Consider the following 13,009-nt stretch of genomic DNA (forward strand, 5'->3'; position numbering starts at 1 on the left):
TTCCTCCCTCCCTCCCTCCCTCCCTTCCTTCCTCCCTCCCTCCATCCACCCATCCATCCATTCATACATACATCCATTCATCCATCTATCCATTCATTCATTCAACCTCCCTCCCATGGTGGGTGGGCCAAGTGCTCCCTTGTCCCTCCCTCCATCTGTTTCTCTTTCTTTTCTCCCTGGAGACAAGGGTGCCCTCCTGAGATATAGGTCCCCACTGTGGCCTCAGTGACTGCACACAGTAGGTGCTGCATAAGTGTTTCATATGGCTAAATGGGACACCAGGGAAAGGCCCCAGCAGCCATCTGTGCCTGTCCACCACGCCCCCATCCTGGCCAAGGTCTCTCACCTGAACTCGGTGTCCCCCGCCCCCTGGGCCGCCTCCCGCCCCGGCCGCCCCGCTCCCACTTCCTCCTGCCGCCCCGCCCCTTCCACATTCCTGTCCCGCCAGGCCAGCCCCGCGCCGGGCCCTGCGCCGCACTTCGCCCGCCGGCCCGGGATGAAGGCGGCCCAGGCTGCGGGTCCGGAGGCGCCGCCCGGTGGGCTCTCGGTCAAGGTGGTCTTGGTGGGCGACGGGGGCTGCGGGAAGACGTCGTTGATGATGGTCTTCGCCGACGGGGCCTTCCCAGAGGTGAGTGCCCGCACCCCGGGCTTTGCTCTGCCCCTGCGCAAGGACACCCCACTGTGCGGGTCTGCCAGGAAAGTGCCCATCCCTGGCCTCCCAAGGGCTTCCCCAGCAGGGCCTGGGGTCGAGAGCAGAGTTTTAATGGCTTAGTCAGTACAAGCGAGTCCCCAAGTAATGTTATCTGTCTAGGGGGACCCTTGGCATCTACCAGGCAGGGGTGTCACAGGGACAGCAGCTCCTATCCAAAAGATTGTGAGGACTTTGGAGCCAGACTGGCAGGATTCAAATCATGCCTTTGCCTCTTACAGCTGTGGGCCTTTGGACACGTCCCTTACCCTCTCCTGTAGATGTTTCCATAATTGCATAATAGGACTAATAATAGTGCCCACCTGAGTTAATAAAAGAGCAAGTGGACAGAGGTTAGGTTAAGTGCTCAGCTCGAAGCATGCACCCAAGTTCGCGCTGAAAGTTGACAAGCCGTGTCCCTTGGGAGACTCTGGCTCTTCTCCAGCCCAAGCCACTATGGTACACATCCTGGGCTCCAGCTTAGATGGGAAGATTGTGGCAGGTAGGTTCCCCCTCTGAAGAGCCCATTCATTCTTATAACTTCCTTACTCCAAGCCTCAGTTTTTCCCTGCAGCCTCATGGAGCTGAAGAGTATTAGGGGTGGAGAGGTGGAGTTCACAAGAAGGCTCACCCACAGCTCAGTGCAGTGCCTGGTGCAGCCTGGATTTCTGAGCCTGTCACTGCTGAGACCGCTGGGATATCTCACTGGCTGTCCAGGCCACTCAGCAGGTACCAACGCGTGCAGGACAGTGGCTGGACCCTCCTTCTGTGCCTCTTGGTCACATGAGGAATGGGAGTCCTGGGGACCCATGGGTTTGCCTCTAGCAGTTCTCTCCCTTTCCTGTCCCTGCATCCTTCCAGCCTCTGGGGTCATGCAAGGCTGGGCAGTCTGATGGAGGAGGCGGGAGAGCTCAGCCTGGCACACAGTGCTGGGCCTTGCTTGGCCACCCCTGCAGAGTGAGCAACTGTCTTTTATGGTTTTTGGACTTTTATTTTTGAGACAAGGTCTTACTATGCAGCCCAGGCTGGCCTTGAATGCTCAATCCTACAGCCTCTGGCTCCAAGGATTATATGTATGCCACCATACCCTGCTCAGAACCTTTGGTTTTGTGGTTTGCAAAGGTGATGTCACCTCAGTTACCAGTTACACAATTTTTTTAAATTGGGGGTGTATATTTTCAGGGCCCCAGATGCTGCCCCATAGGAACCCAACCATTGTGGCAGCCAGGGGACAGGGCAGGGCACGTATGAGACAGAGGGGAGGACTCAACACCACTGTCCCATATCATTCTAAATGGTTGTTTTAGATGTTGATGGCAAGAGACATGCCAATTTAATATGGAAATAGTCACCTTAAGTCCATGAACTACATATATTTCAGACACACTGGGGAAACAGGAGGGTAGAGTGGCCATCAAGGGGATGGACTCTCTTTGTCTGGGTTCTTCCCTGGCACAAAAGAGGCCTCTTTTTAGTTAGTCAGTCAGTCAGTCAGTCAGTCAGTCAGTCAGTCAGTCCGTCCGTCCGTCCATCCGTCCGTTCGTTCGTTCAGTTAGTTCGGTTAGCTTTGAAGTTAGTTTTTGTGAGACAAGGTCTTCCCAGATAGTCCAGATTGGCCTCAAACCTGTGATCCTCCTGCTTCTGTTGCCTGAGTGCTGGGATTACAGGCATAGAGACTTCTTTATTTATTCATTATTTTTTGGATTTTTTTGAGACAAGGTCTCATGTAGCCCAGGCTGGCCTCAGATTTGCTGTGTAGCTGAGGATGACTTTGGACTCCTAATCTTCCTGCCTCCATCTTCCAGGCATGTGCCACTGTGCCTGGCTAGCAGCCCCTTTTGAGTAAAAGGTTCAAGAGCAGAAAAAGCTTCATTTTACCGATAGGAAACAGGCCAGAAAGCAGAAAGACAGGGTCTTGTGAGAGAATGGTGGTGGCAGTATTGGTCTGGAACTGGTCACCCTGCCCCCATCAGGGCATTCTGATATCTGAAACCACCACTACTCTGTCTGCTGGACCCAGCCTCCTCCTCCAGGCAGCCCTGGAAGCCTGGGAAGCCAGCAGCTCAGAGACTTGAGGTCTTATCTCCCAGGCTTCCTGCTTGCAGCAAAGGGCAGAGAGCATGCTGGGAATTTGGAGAAGCCTCTGTGACCCTCAATGGCTGTAGCCCAACTTCAAGTTCAAGGCAAAAAGAGTGAAATGGAGGAGCTCCTGGGACAGAGAGGGATGCCAGTCTCTAAGAAGTCCAAGCTGGCTTTGAGAACACAGCCATTCCTAGTGACCTATAAATGGGGCTAGGAGGTGGCAAGGAGCACCCAGCCTGCAGAACTAGCAGAGCCTTCTTGAACTGCACTCAGATTCCCATAGGTATCCTACCTAGAGAACCCTGACACTTTCTCAAGCCCTGTCCTCATCCTGTAATGGTCCCTGTCTGTGAGCCCCACAAGGGCAGGCCTGGCGCTGAGTTATTTCTATCCTAGCCTTCTCTGGTCTAAAGCAACTTAACAGATAAGATTAGGCACTTATTAGTCCCACAGAGGGTGGCCCTGCCTGGGGTTGGAGGTAGGGGATAGAGGGGTCAAAGAACACCACAAAAGATTTGGAAAGAGTCTCTAGAATCCATTCCAGAGTAAAGGGAGGGGAGGTGACACTTCTCAGTGAAGTAAGCAACCCAGCAGCCCCCTTCTATCTCATACCTGGTTCCAGGAGCTAGTGACCTCACAAGAGGCAGATAGTTGGGAAAAGGGCCTGGCCTCTGAAGCCAGATACTACTAGCTCTGTCACTAGCTGGCAAAGCTACTGCATGGCCCTAGGCAAGTCATATCTCAGAGCCTCTTGAGGATTACTCTTGACATTCTGAGGTTGTAGGGGTCAGAGAGATGAGCCTTAGAGAGCAGTGGACTGGGACCATCCTCACTGGCATTTGCAAAGCACTGGTCTGATCTCCCAAGAACTTTGTGGCAGACTGCTCTGTGGCTCACATCTGAAGATCTCCTCAGTAGCTATGTGGTGGCCATACTGGGGTCTCATGTACTGGTGTCAGTGTCTCACAATGACAGACAGTTCCCTGCTTTAGGGCAGAGGCCAGAGGCTGCAGGTAGGGGTGGGGAAGGGGGTACCCAGAGGCATGGATGGGGCTGGTGTGCATACTGTCTTGACAACCAGGTAAGCAGTGACCATTCATGCTGAACCTGGTCCTCCTTTTACATCCTGAGGTGACACTGTTCCCCTTTAACCAGTGCTGGCCCAAGGCCACATAGCTAGTGGGTGTCAGTCAGGTACTAAGCCAGGCCCATCTGACCTCCTAGCTTGCTCCCAGGTTATGCTGTCTTCTCCCCATTTTCCCAGTAGGAAAAGGACCCAAGGGAAGAGAGTGACCTAGGCAGGCAAGACAGATAGGGAGGTGGTTGGGGCCGTTGTTTGTTCCTGTCCTATTCTGAGGTCTCCATTTTCCCCAGCTTCCCACTCTGCCCTCTACCCCTTCGCCTCCTAGTCCCTGGAGGACTTACTAACCCACTGCTAGTACTGCCCCTCCCAGCTGACCAGGGCCTGACTCAGAGGACTGGCAGGCAGTTTGGCCTCTGGGTAGGCAGACATGAAGTCCTCCTGAGTCACATGAGTCACAGGTAGGTGGTGGTTCCGCCTGACATAAGAAAAGAAGACAGTGGTCCCCCACACTATGACTCTACCGGCCAGCCCTGGGGAAGTGATGGAGCCTAAGGGACCCAAAACACAGGAAGTTGAGCCTGGTATGGTGACCCACACCTGTTATCCCAGCACTCAGAAGGTTGAGGCAGGGGCTGGAGAGATGGCACAGTGGTTAAGAGCACTGTGCTCTTGCAGGGGCCTAAGTTTGGTTCCCAGCACCCACATGGTGGCTGACAACCATCTGTGACTCCAGTTCCAGGAGATCTGATATCCTCTTCGACCTCCACGGGCATTGCACACACGGGTGCACTTACAAACACACACACAAAACAAACACATAAAAACAAAACAAGGGGCTGGAGAGATGGCTCAGTGGTTAAGAGCACTGTGCTCTTGCAGAGGATCCATGTTTGATTCCCAGCACTCACATGGCGGCTACAAACCATCCTTTACTCCAGTTCCAGGGGAATCCAAAGCCCTCTTCTGACCTCCGCGTCATTGCATGATACAGGTGCACTCATGTACATGCAGACAATACACTCATACACATAAGATAAAAAATAATAAATAAAATATATTTTTTTAAAAAGCCAATCACGGTGGCACATGCCTTTAATCCCAGCACTCGGGAAGCAGAGGCAGGTGGATCTCCGTGAGTTCAAGGGTAGCCTGGTCTACATAGCAAGTTCAGGCCAGCTGGAGCTACAGGGAGACTCTGTCTCAAAAAGACAAAAAAATAAAAAAATTAAAAACAAAAAACAAAAAGAAGACTGAGACAGGAAAATTGCAGCAAATTTGAAGCCAGCCTGGGCTACATAGTAAGTTCCAGGACAACCTGGAGTATAAGAATTTGTCTTAAAAAACAGTTGCCAGGTGTGGTGGCACACACCTTTAATCCCAGCACTCGGGAGGCAGAGGCAGGCGGATCTCTGTGAGTTCAAGGCCAGCCTGGTCTACATAGTGAGTTCCAGGACAGCTGGGGCTACAGGAAGACCCTGGCTCAAAAAGACAAAACTTAAATAAATAAATAAATAAATAAATAATAAAAATAAATTTAAAACCTGGGATGAGATGGCTCAGCAGGTAAGAGCACTTGTACCAAGACTGATGACCTGAGTTTGGTTCCCAGGATCCACATGGTAGAAAAGAATCGACTCGCCCGAGTTGTCCTCTGACCTCCATGTGCACACTGTGGCAATAGTGTGCCTGAATAAATAAACACAGCTAGGGGCTGGACGTGGTGGTGCACACCTTTAATCCCAGCACTCAGGAGGCAGAGGCAGGCGGATCTCTGAGTTTAAGGCCAACCTGGTGCAGGCCACCTAGGGCTACAGGGAGACCCTGTCTCAAAAAGACAAAAAAAAAAAAAAACGGGCTAGGAATGGAGCTCAGTTGGTAGTGGTAGAGTGCTCACTTAGCAGGCATCAAGCCCTGAGTTCAATCCCCAACACTATAAACTGGGTGTGGTGGTAGCTGTCTGTATTCCCAGCATGTGGGAGGTGGAAGCAGGAGGATCAGAAATTCAAGATGATCCTTGGCTATATGAGACTCTGTCTCAAAAAAGAAGCCAGAGGTCCAGATCGCTCAGCAAAAGACTCCAGACATAGCTCAGGCCCCATTTGACAAAGGTTCCTGCCTTTTCATCTGCCTCTCAAACCTATCAGGTTCCCCACTCCCCAACCATTGTGGAGCTTTGAGTGACCCACTCCACAGAGGCCAGAACAGGGATCTGGGAGGGGGGTCAGGAAAGGCCGCTTGAGACAGGTAGCATGTGACAAGGGTCTGTTTGGATTTCAAGGGGTTGAGAGGAACCAGCCATGGTGGTATGTGCCTCTAATTCTAGTACTTGGGAGGTAGAGGCAGGAGGATTGTGAGGTCTAGGGCAGACTGGGCTACAAAAAAAAAAGAGGGAAGGAAGGGAGGGAGGATGCCAGTCTGAGGATATCCCATCCCCCGGATGGTCTACATGTGTGGAAGGAAGGAAGGAAGGAAGGAAGGAAGGAAAAGAGAGCCAGACCTGGTGGTGCATGCCTGCAATCCCAGGATTTAGGAGGCTGAGGCAAGAGGATTGCTGTGAGTTCAAAGCTAGTTTTTTAAAAATATTTTATTGATTATTTTTATTTTATGTGTATGAGTGTTATGCCTGCATGTAGATACGTGCACCTATGTTGTGCAATGCCCGAGGAGGACAGAAGAGGCTGTCGGATACCCTGGAACTGGAGTTATAGACAGTTGTTAGCTGCCATGTGGGTGCTGGGATTCAAATCCGGGTCTTCTGCAAGAACAGTGTTCTTAACCACTGAGCTGTCTTTCTAGCCCCAAGTTCAAAGCTAGTTTAGGCTAACAACCCCCCACCTCAAAAAAAAAAAAAAATGTCAGGTGTATTGGGTGGTGCGTGTCTTAAATCCCAAAATGTAGGAGGTGGAGACAGAAGGATCAGGAATTCAAGACCAGTTTCAGCTTTATGAGAGCCTGTCTCAAAACAACAAAATGATACATTGAGAGGTAAAGAAGAGACCCCAGAGCCCCAGAAGCTGGGATCCTGAGTGCCACAAGGCAGACTAAGTCTTGTTTAATGCGTGTTCCTTGGGCATAGAACTGGGCCTGGAGAAGGTGCTGTTTGCTGAGTAAATATATGAATTATATGAAAGAACAAGGGAAGGAGCTGATATAGGTTAATGTCGCTCCAGGAAGAAGAGCCTGCATGAAGGCCCAGAAATGAAAGGGAGTCAATGCTAATTCCAATAGCTGGCATGTATGGAGTGCTTGGTTTGTGCCAGGCCGTGTGACAGGGGCTGTACCTGAATTGTTTAATTGACTCCAGATAGCAACACTCTACCGCTACCATAGGGGCTTAATCTTCCCCTTTAATAATCAAGGAGAATAAGGCCAGGGAGGAGGGGAGACCACTGGGAGCTGTACCAGAAACAACTACACCACTGAGGGGCGGTGTGCAGGCATTTCTGGGGGTCTGGCTTGCCACACATCTCTCAGAAGCTTCCTCAGCCCTCTTCCCTTCCTTCAGAGCTACAGCCCCACGGTGTTTGAGCGGTACCATGTCAGTCTGCAAATGAAGGGTAAACCTGTGCACCTCCAAATCTGGGATACAGCAGGTAGGTGTGGGGCTTGGGAGGGGGTGAGCAGGAAGGAGGAGGTACTTGGGAGCTCTAGGTGCCTTCTGAACCAGGGATGGGCCCCAGGAGCCTGACCCCTCCTGGCCTTTGCACTTGGATTGCCTACATCCCCCACCCAGGGCAGCCTCTGAGTCTAGAGGCCAGCAAAGGGTAGGCAGGTCCTGGTCCCCCAAGCTTCATATCTTGAATTTAGCTTCTCTAAGATCTCCTGACCTTGGCCTCTGCCCTCCAGCATCCTGGCTTGCCCATACAAGGATTAGCTCCAAACTAAACTCAGGGAGTCCCAGCAGCCCTCTTACCTTTGATGGGCTGAGTCTCATCTGCCCTTCCTCTTCATGCTACAAGCCAAGGGCAAAACAGCCTCCTGAGGAATAGGCCTCAGCTCTTCCAGGCTGCCCTAGCCCTGGCCTCTGCCTCGCCCCTACTCCTTCCTGATCAGCAATGGTCTCTTCAGGGCAGGGCTGGCACATCCCACCGGCAGGCCAGGTAAGCGTTTCCCCAAGGGGATGTCCACATGAAGCAAAAAACTGGGTCCTACCCTTCAGGAGCCCCTGTGTGCGGAGGTGGACTCCCTGGTGTTGGTGAGATGCTGAGAGCAGGCAGGAGGACTAGAGGTGGTGACTCCCCTGTTCTGCCCAGGGCAAGATGACTATGACCGCCTTCGGCCGCTCTTCTACCCTGATGCTGGTGTGCTGCTCCTCTGCTTCGATGTAACCAGTCCAAACAGCTTTGACAACGTCTGTAACCGGGTAGGTGCCAAGGCCAGGGAGGCCCAGCTTTCACAGCCAGCCTGCTTTCCACCCTCGACCCTGTCATCTTTCAAAGCTTGGCAAGCCCTAGATGAGATGAGTCTGGTGCCTTTGGCATACACATGGGAAAAGTGAGGCCCAGAGAGGAGTAGCAACTTGCCCAGAATCACCAAGGAATGTAATGGCAGAGTTCCCATTCCAATGGCTCCTTGCCTGCCCTCCAACTATAGGCTCAGAATAGGGGCTCTTTATTTTTTTGAGAGGGTCTTCCTGTAGCCCCAGCTGTCCTGGAACTCACTATGTAGACCAGGCTAGCCTTGATCTCACAGAGATCCACCTGCCTCTGCCTCCCAAGTGCTGGGATTAAAGGCATGCACCACCACGCCTGGCAGAACACGGGCTCTTTCCCCTGTGACTGCTGAGAATGCTGTTGTCTTTCCAGCCTGGGCCTGCTGGAGGTCATGTAAACAGTAAAGTCCAGTTCTAGCAGTTCTAAGCGCCCCACCCTAGGTCTTCCACTGATGGTGATCAGTGGCCTCTCAGGATGCCCCAGAACCATGAGGGGTTCCCAAGGCTACACAAAGGGGTCCAGGAGGTGGTCCCTTGAGATCTTCTACCCCAGCCATGACAACCCCTCACTCACCGTTTGCCAGGACCTTCATGCCAGCAACACACTGCAAGATCCCTCTGGGTACACTCGAGACAGCACTAGCGAGCACAGCAATAAAGATGGCAGCAACAGCAGTGTTTCTTAGGAACCTACCGTTGGGACTGGAGACATGGCTGAGTGGTTAAGAGGACATACTGCTCTTGCAGAGGACCTGAGTTTGGTTCCCAGCACCCATACCAGGCAGCTTATAACTGCTTATACCAGTGCCAGGGGACCTGATGCCCTCTTCTGGCCTCTGCAGGCAACTGTACTCATGTCCACATACCCACAGACAGATATAAACACTCATACACATAATTCAAAACAAGAACTTGCCACATAACCAGCACTGTTCTGGCACTTGAGTGCATTTATTTATTCATTTAATCCCCTGACAACCGTATAGTCAAGATTCTTGGATTGAGTCACTTTATACCAAAGTGGCAACTCTGGGGTTGGAACTTCTCTCCAAGACAGAGCTACTGTTGAGCACATCTCTGGACCAGACCCTGTTGTGGGCATTAGGCATGGGGAGGGAGAGTGGTGCCTGGGGATAGGGTGCTGGAAGTGGGGTGGCAACAGCGGGTGGATTCTGAATCTTCCTGGAAGGAAGAGCACCAGGATTTGCTGATGGACTGCAGGCAGATGAAAGAGAAGACAGTGCTAGAGCAACCAGAAGGCAGAGTTACCACTTCCCCAGGAAGAATAGCAGCCTGGGAGAGGGTGGAGCTGCAGGCCTATGGAAGCTGGAGTCTGCAGAGAAATCATTGAGAAGCTGCCAGTCAGTTAGGTAGGGTATAGCCAGAGACCTGAGGAGGCCACCCAGGGAGTCAGAGCAGGTAGTGGAGAGGAGGCCTAACCCTGGGAGAGGAGGGACGGGCTGGGGAGAACCAGGAGAGCCAGATGATCTGGGTCTAGTGCCGACTGCCCTGAAGGAGGGATGATCCTGGTGTCAAGATTCCTGCAGGCTCAGCCCAGCTGAGATCTCACCACTGGGTTCAGTGGTGCCACCCGTAACCCCTTCCCTAGGACAGACTTGGTAGGTGGGTGGGGGTGTAGGGAAACTCTCCCTGGGCCTTGTTTGGTTCCAGGAGCCAGAGACTTCTAGCAGCTTTTCCTGAATAGTTCCTCTAAAACAGCCATGCATTCCTAAAGATGAAAAGTCCACCCTGTATCCCTGGTACCCCAGATGTATGATCCAGGCTGAAATAACACAGCCTTGGTGGCCTCCAGTTCCACTGCACATGACACAGGAGGGCCCTTCTCCCGTGTTGAGGCAACCATTTGGGGAGCTTATTTATTTCATGTGTATGAGTCTTTTTACCTACATATATGTAAATGTACCATATGCTGACAGTGCCCACAGAGGCCTGAAGAGGGTGGATACCCCATAACTGAAGTTAAGGATGATTGTTAGCTGTCATGTATGTGCTAGGAACTGAACCTGGGTCCTCTGGAAGAGCAATAAGCGCTCTTAACCACTGAACCATCCAGCCTCCTGTTTTAAATAAATGCATATTTGGCCCAGTTTGGGAAACAGCCATAGAGGCGCTTACCTTGCAGAGCTTGAGGGAAGAAGCAGGGCTCTGGACTACACCCCTGGACTCAAATCCTGCTGTTTCCAGTTGTGTGACCAAGGCTGAGGTATATAGTCCCTCTGTACCTTACTGACCCCGTGTATAGTGGATTCAGCTATAGAACCTGCTGCTCAGACATGAAAATTACACACATACTCTTTTTCTTGAGACTGTCTCAGGCCTTGAACTCCCTATGTAGTTCAGGATGACCTTGAACTTCTGAGTCTCCTCGTCCATTTCCCAGGTGCTGGGATTTGAGGCCTGATTTATGCAGTGCTGGGGATCTAACAGAAGTTCTTATGCTAAACAAACACTCTACCAACTGAACAACATCCCCAGCAGGGCTTGTAAATTCTTTTTATTTATTTTATGTGTATGGGTATTTTGCCTGCACGTATATAAGTGCACCTGTGTTGTGCAGAGTCTGTGGAGCTCAGATGAGGGCATCAGATCCCCTGGTACTGGAGTTACAGATAGTTGTTAGCCTCTGTGGGTACTGGGAACCAAACCTGATGGCTCTTAACCACTGAGCCATCTTTCCAGGCCCAACTTTTTTTTTTTTTTTTTTTTTTTTTTTGAGACAGGGTCTCCCTGTAGCCCCAGCTGTCTTGGAACTCACTACGTAGACCAGGCTGGCCTTGAACTCACAGAGATCTGCCTGCCTCTACCTCCTAAGTGCTGGGATTAAAGGTGTTCACCATGCCCTGCCTGCCCCAACTTATTTTTATTTAATGTATATGAGTATTTGCATGTATATAAATGCATACATGTGCAATGCCTGTGGAGCTCAGAAGAGGGTTTCAAATTCCCTGGAACTGGAGTTACAGATGGTTGTTAGCCACTGTGTGGGTGCTGGGAATCAAACCTGGGTCCTCTGGAAGAGCAGCCATCTCTCCAGTCCCACGTGTAAAGTCTTTTTTTTTTTTTTTAAATGTATTTAAAAATTTTTTATTTTATGTGTATGAGTGTATTGCCTGCATGTATGTAAGTGCACCCGTGTGGTGCAATGCCGAGGAGGTCAGAAGAGGGCTTCAGATTCCCCTGGAACTGGAGTTAAGGATGATTGTTAGCTGCCATGTACGTGCTAGGACCCGAACCTGGGTCCTCTGCAAGAGCAGTCAGTGCTCTTGACTGCTGAGCCATCTCTCCAGCGCCCACATGTAAACTCTTAAATGAGAGCCTAGCAGGAGTACTTAACTCTCTAAGTGTTAGCTCTGCTCACTGTCCATGTTGGAGTCCTACCAGCAGAGTAGAAGCTCCCAGTGGCTTACATCCTACCTGCCCCCTGCAGTGGTACCCAGAGGTGACACACTTCTGCAAGCGAGTACCCATTATCGTCGTGGGCTGCAAGACTGACCTTCGCAAAGACAAGGTGCTGGTGAACAAGCTGCGGAGGAACGGGCTGGAGCCCGTGACCTACCACATGGTAGGAAGCCATCCCCAGGGTGACAGGACTTAGGGGAGGGGACCTTCTCTACTGTGCGGTATGTAGCACACACAGGGGTCTTAGAGAATGTCAGGGGTCAGAAAGTGCCAGCATTTGGAAACAGTACCCAGAATACCCTAGGAGGAAGATCAGGGAACATACATAGCACAAATGGGGCCCCTGAGGCCCCAGTATTCAGTTTGTGAGCCCTAGTAAAGCCCCACTTTCTACTGTTGTCCCCAAGACTCTTAGCACGGTCAAGAGGGCCGTGGAGAGGCCAAATGTGAGGCCCACCCTGCACCTCCCACCCCACCCCCAGCTGATGGTAGTCCCATTCCCTTCTCCCTGGCAGGGCCAGGATATGGCAAGGTCCGTGGGTGCAGTGGCCTACCTTGAGTGCTCAGCGCGGCTCCAGGACAACGTCCAAGCCGTCTTCCAAGAGGCAGCGAAGGTGGCACTCAGCAGTCGTAGGCGCAACTTCTGGAGGCGGATTACCCGGAATTTTTGTGTGGTGACCTGACTGACTTGGGACCCAACCTGCCTCCCACTTTCACCAGCTGGAGAAAAACCTAGGAGCTGACCTTCTACTCTGTTGGCTGGGCTGGACCCAGTCTCCAGGCCAGGCTGGGCAAAACCCACAGATGGGCTCCACAGAGGCTGGCCCTGGGGCCTGGGAACCCTGGACTGAGGAAGGGGGTTCCCAGGTCTCCAGCCCTGGAGCCATTAATAGACACCTAGTGCCCTATGCTGGACAGGCATCCTGAGGGGGCTGTGCAACCTGGTTTGGTGCCACCTTGTGGCTATTCCCAGGGGACCTGGAGTTGTTGGGACCATCCTTTCAGAACCTACACCCTTCCCCTCCCCTTTCCCCCACTCATCCCATTGGTAAGTGTAACAACTAAAATTGACAACACTTGTTATGTGTGTCCTGCCTCTTGCTTCAAAGCATCTTCCCATATGTCCCAAGGTGGGGAAGGGCCCACTCACAAAGGCTCTGGGCTAGAACTGCTTGGATCCAAACCTGACTTTATCACTTCTAGGACCTTGGGAATGGCCTGTGCTTCAGCCTCCTATCTGTAAGATAGGGCCGATCGGAGACTACATCATGGAGCTCTGGGAATGACTAAGAGTCATGCAAGA

The 13,009-nt window shown here is 51.9% G+C and overlaps 1 protein-coding gene across 1 annotated transcript; it reads left to right on the forward strand.

The window, feature by feature from the left end:
• The first annotated feature begins 473 nt into the window (after window positions 1-473).
• Window positions 474-12,787, forward strand: Rhod (ras homolog family member D). Its single transcript, XM_008822871.2, has 5 exons — window positions 474-628; window positions 7,360-7,447; window positions 8,108-8,217; window positions 11,735-11,869; window positions 12,222-12,787. The coding sequence occupies exons 1-5, from the start codon at window positions 497-499 to the stop codon at window positions 12,387-12,389; spliced, it is 633 nt and encodes a 210-aa protein (XP_008821093.1). The 5' UTR covers window positions 474-496; the 3' UTR covers window positions 12,390-12,787.
• The last annotated feature ends 222 nt before the right edge of the window (window positions 12,788-13,009 follow it).

Source organism: Nannospalax galili, unplaced genomic scaffold (genome assembly GCF_000622305.1).
Source record: "Nannospalax galili isolate Female #2095 unplaced genomic scaffold, S.galili_v1.0 scaffold89, whole genome shotgun sequence".
Classification (NCBI taxonomy): Eukaryota; Metazoa; Chordata; class Mammalia; order Rodentia; family Spalacidae; genus Nannospalax; species Nannospalax galili.

Excerpts from the sequence above, each read along its gene's own strand:
- Rhod (XM_008822871.2), top strand. The coding sequence starts at position 497 with ATGAAGGCGGCCCAGGCTGCGGGTCCGGAGGCGCCGCCCGGTGGGCTC. Across the intron at positions 7,448-8,107 it reads CCAAATCTGGGATACAGCAG|GGCAAGATGACTATGACCGC; the intron begins GTAGGTGTGGGG and ends TGTTCTGCCCAG. Across the intron at positions 11,870-12,221 it reads AGCCCGTGACCTACCACATG|GGCCAGGATATGGCAAGGTC; the intron begins GTAGGAAGCCAT and ends TCTCCCTGGCAG.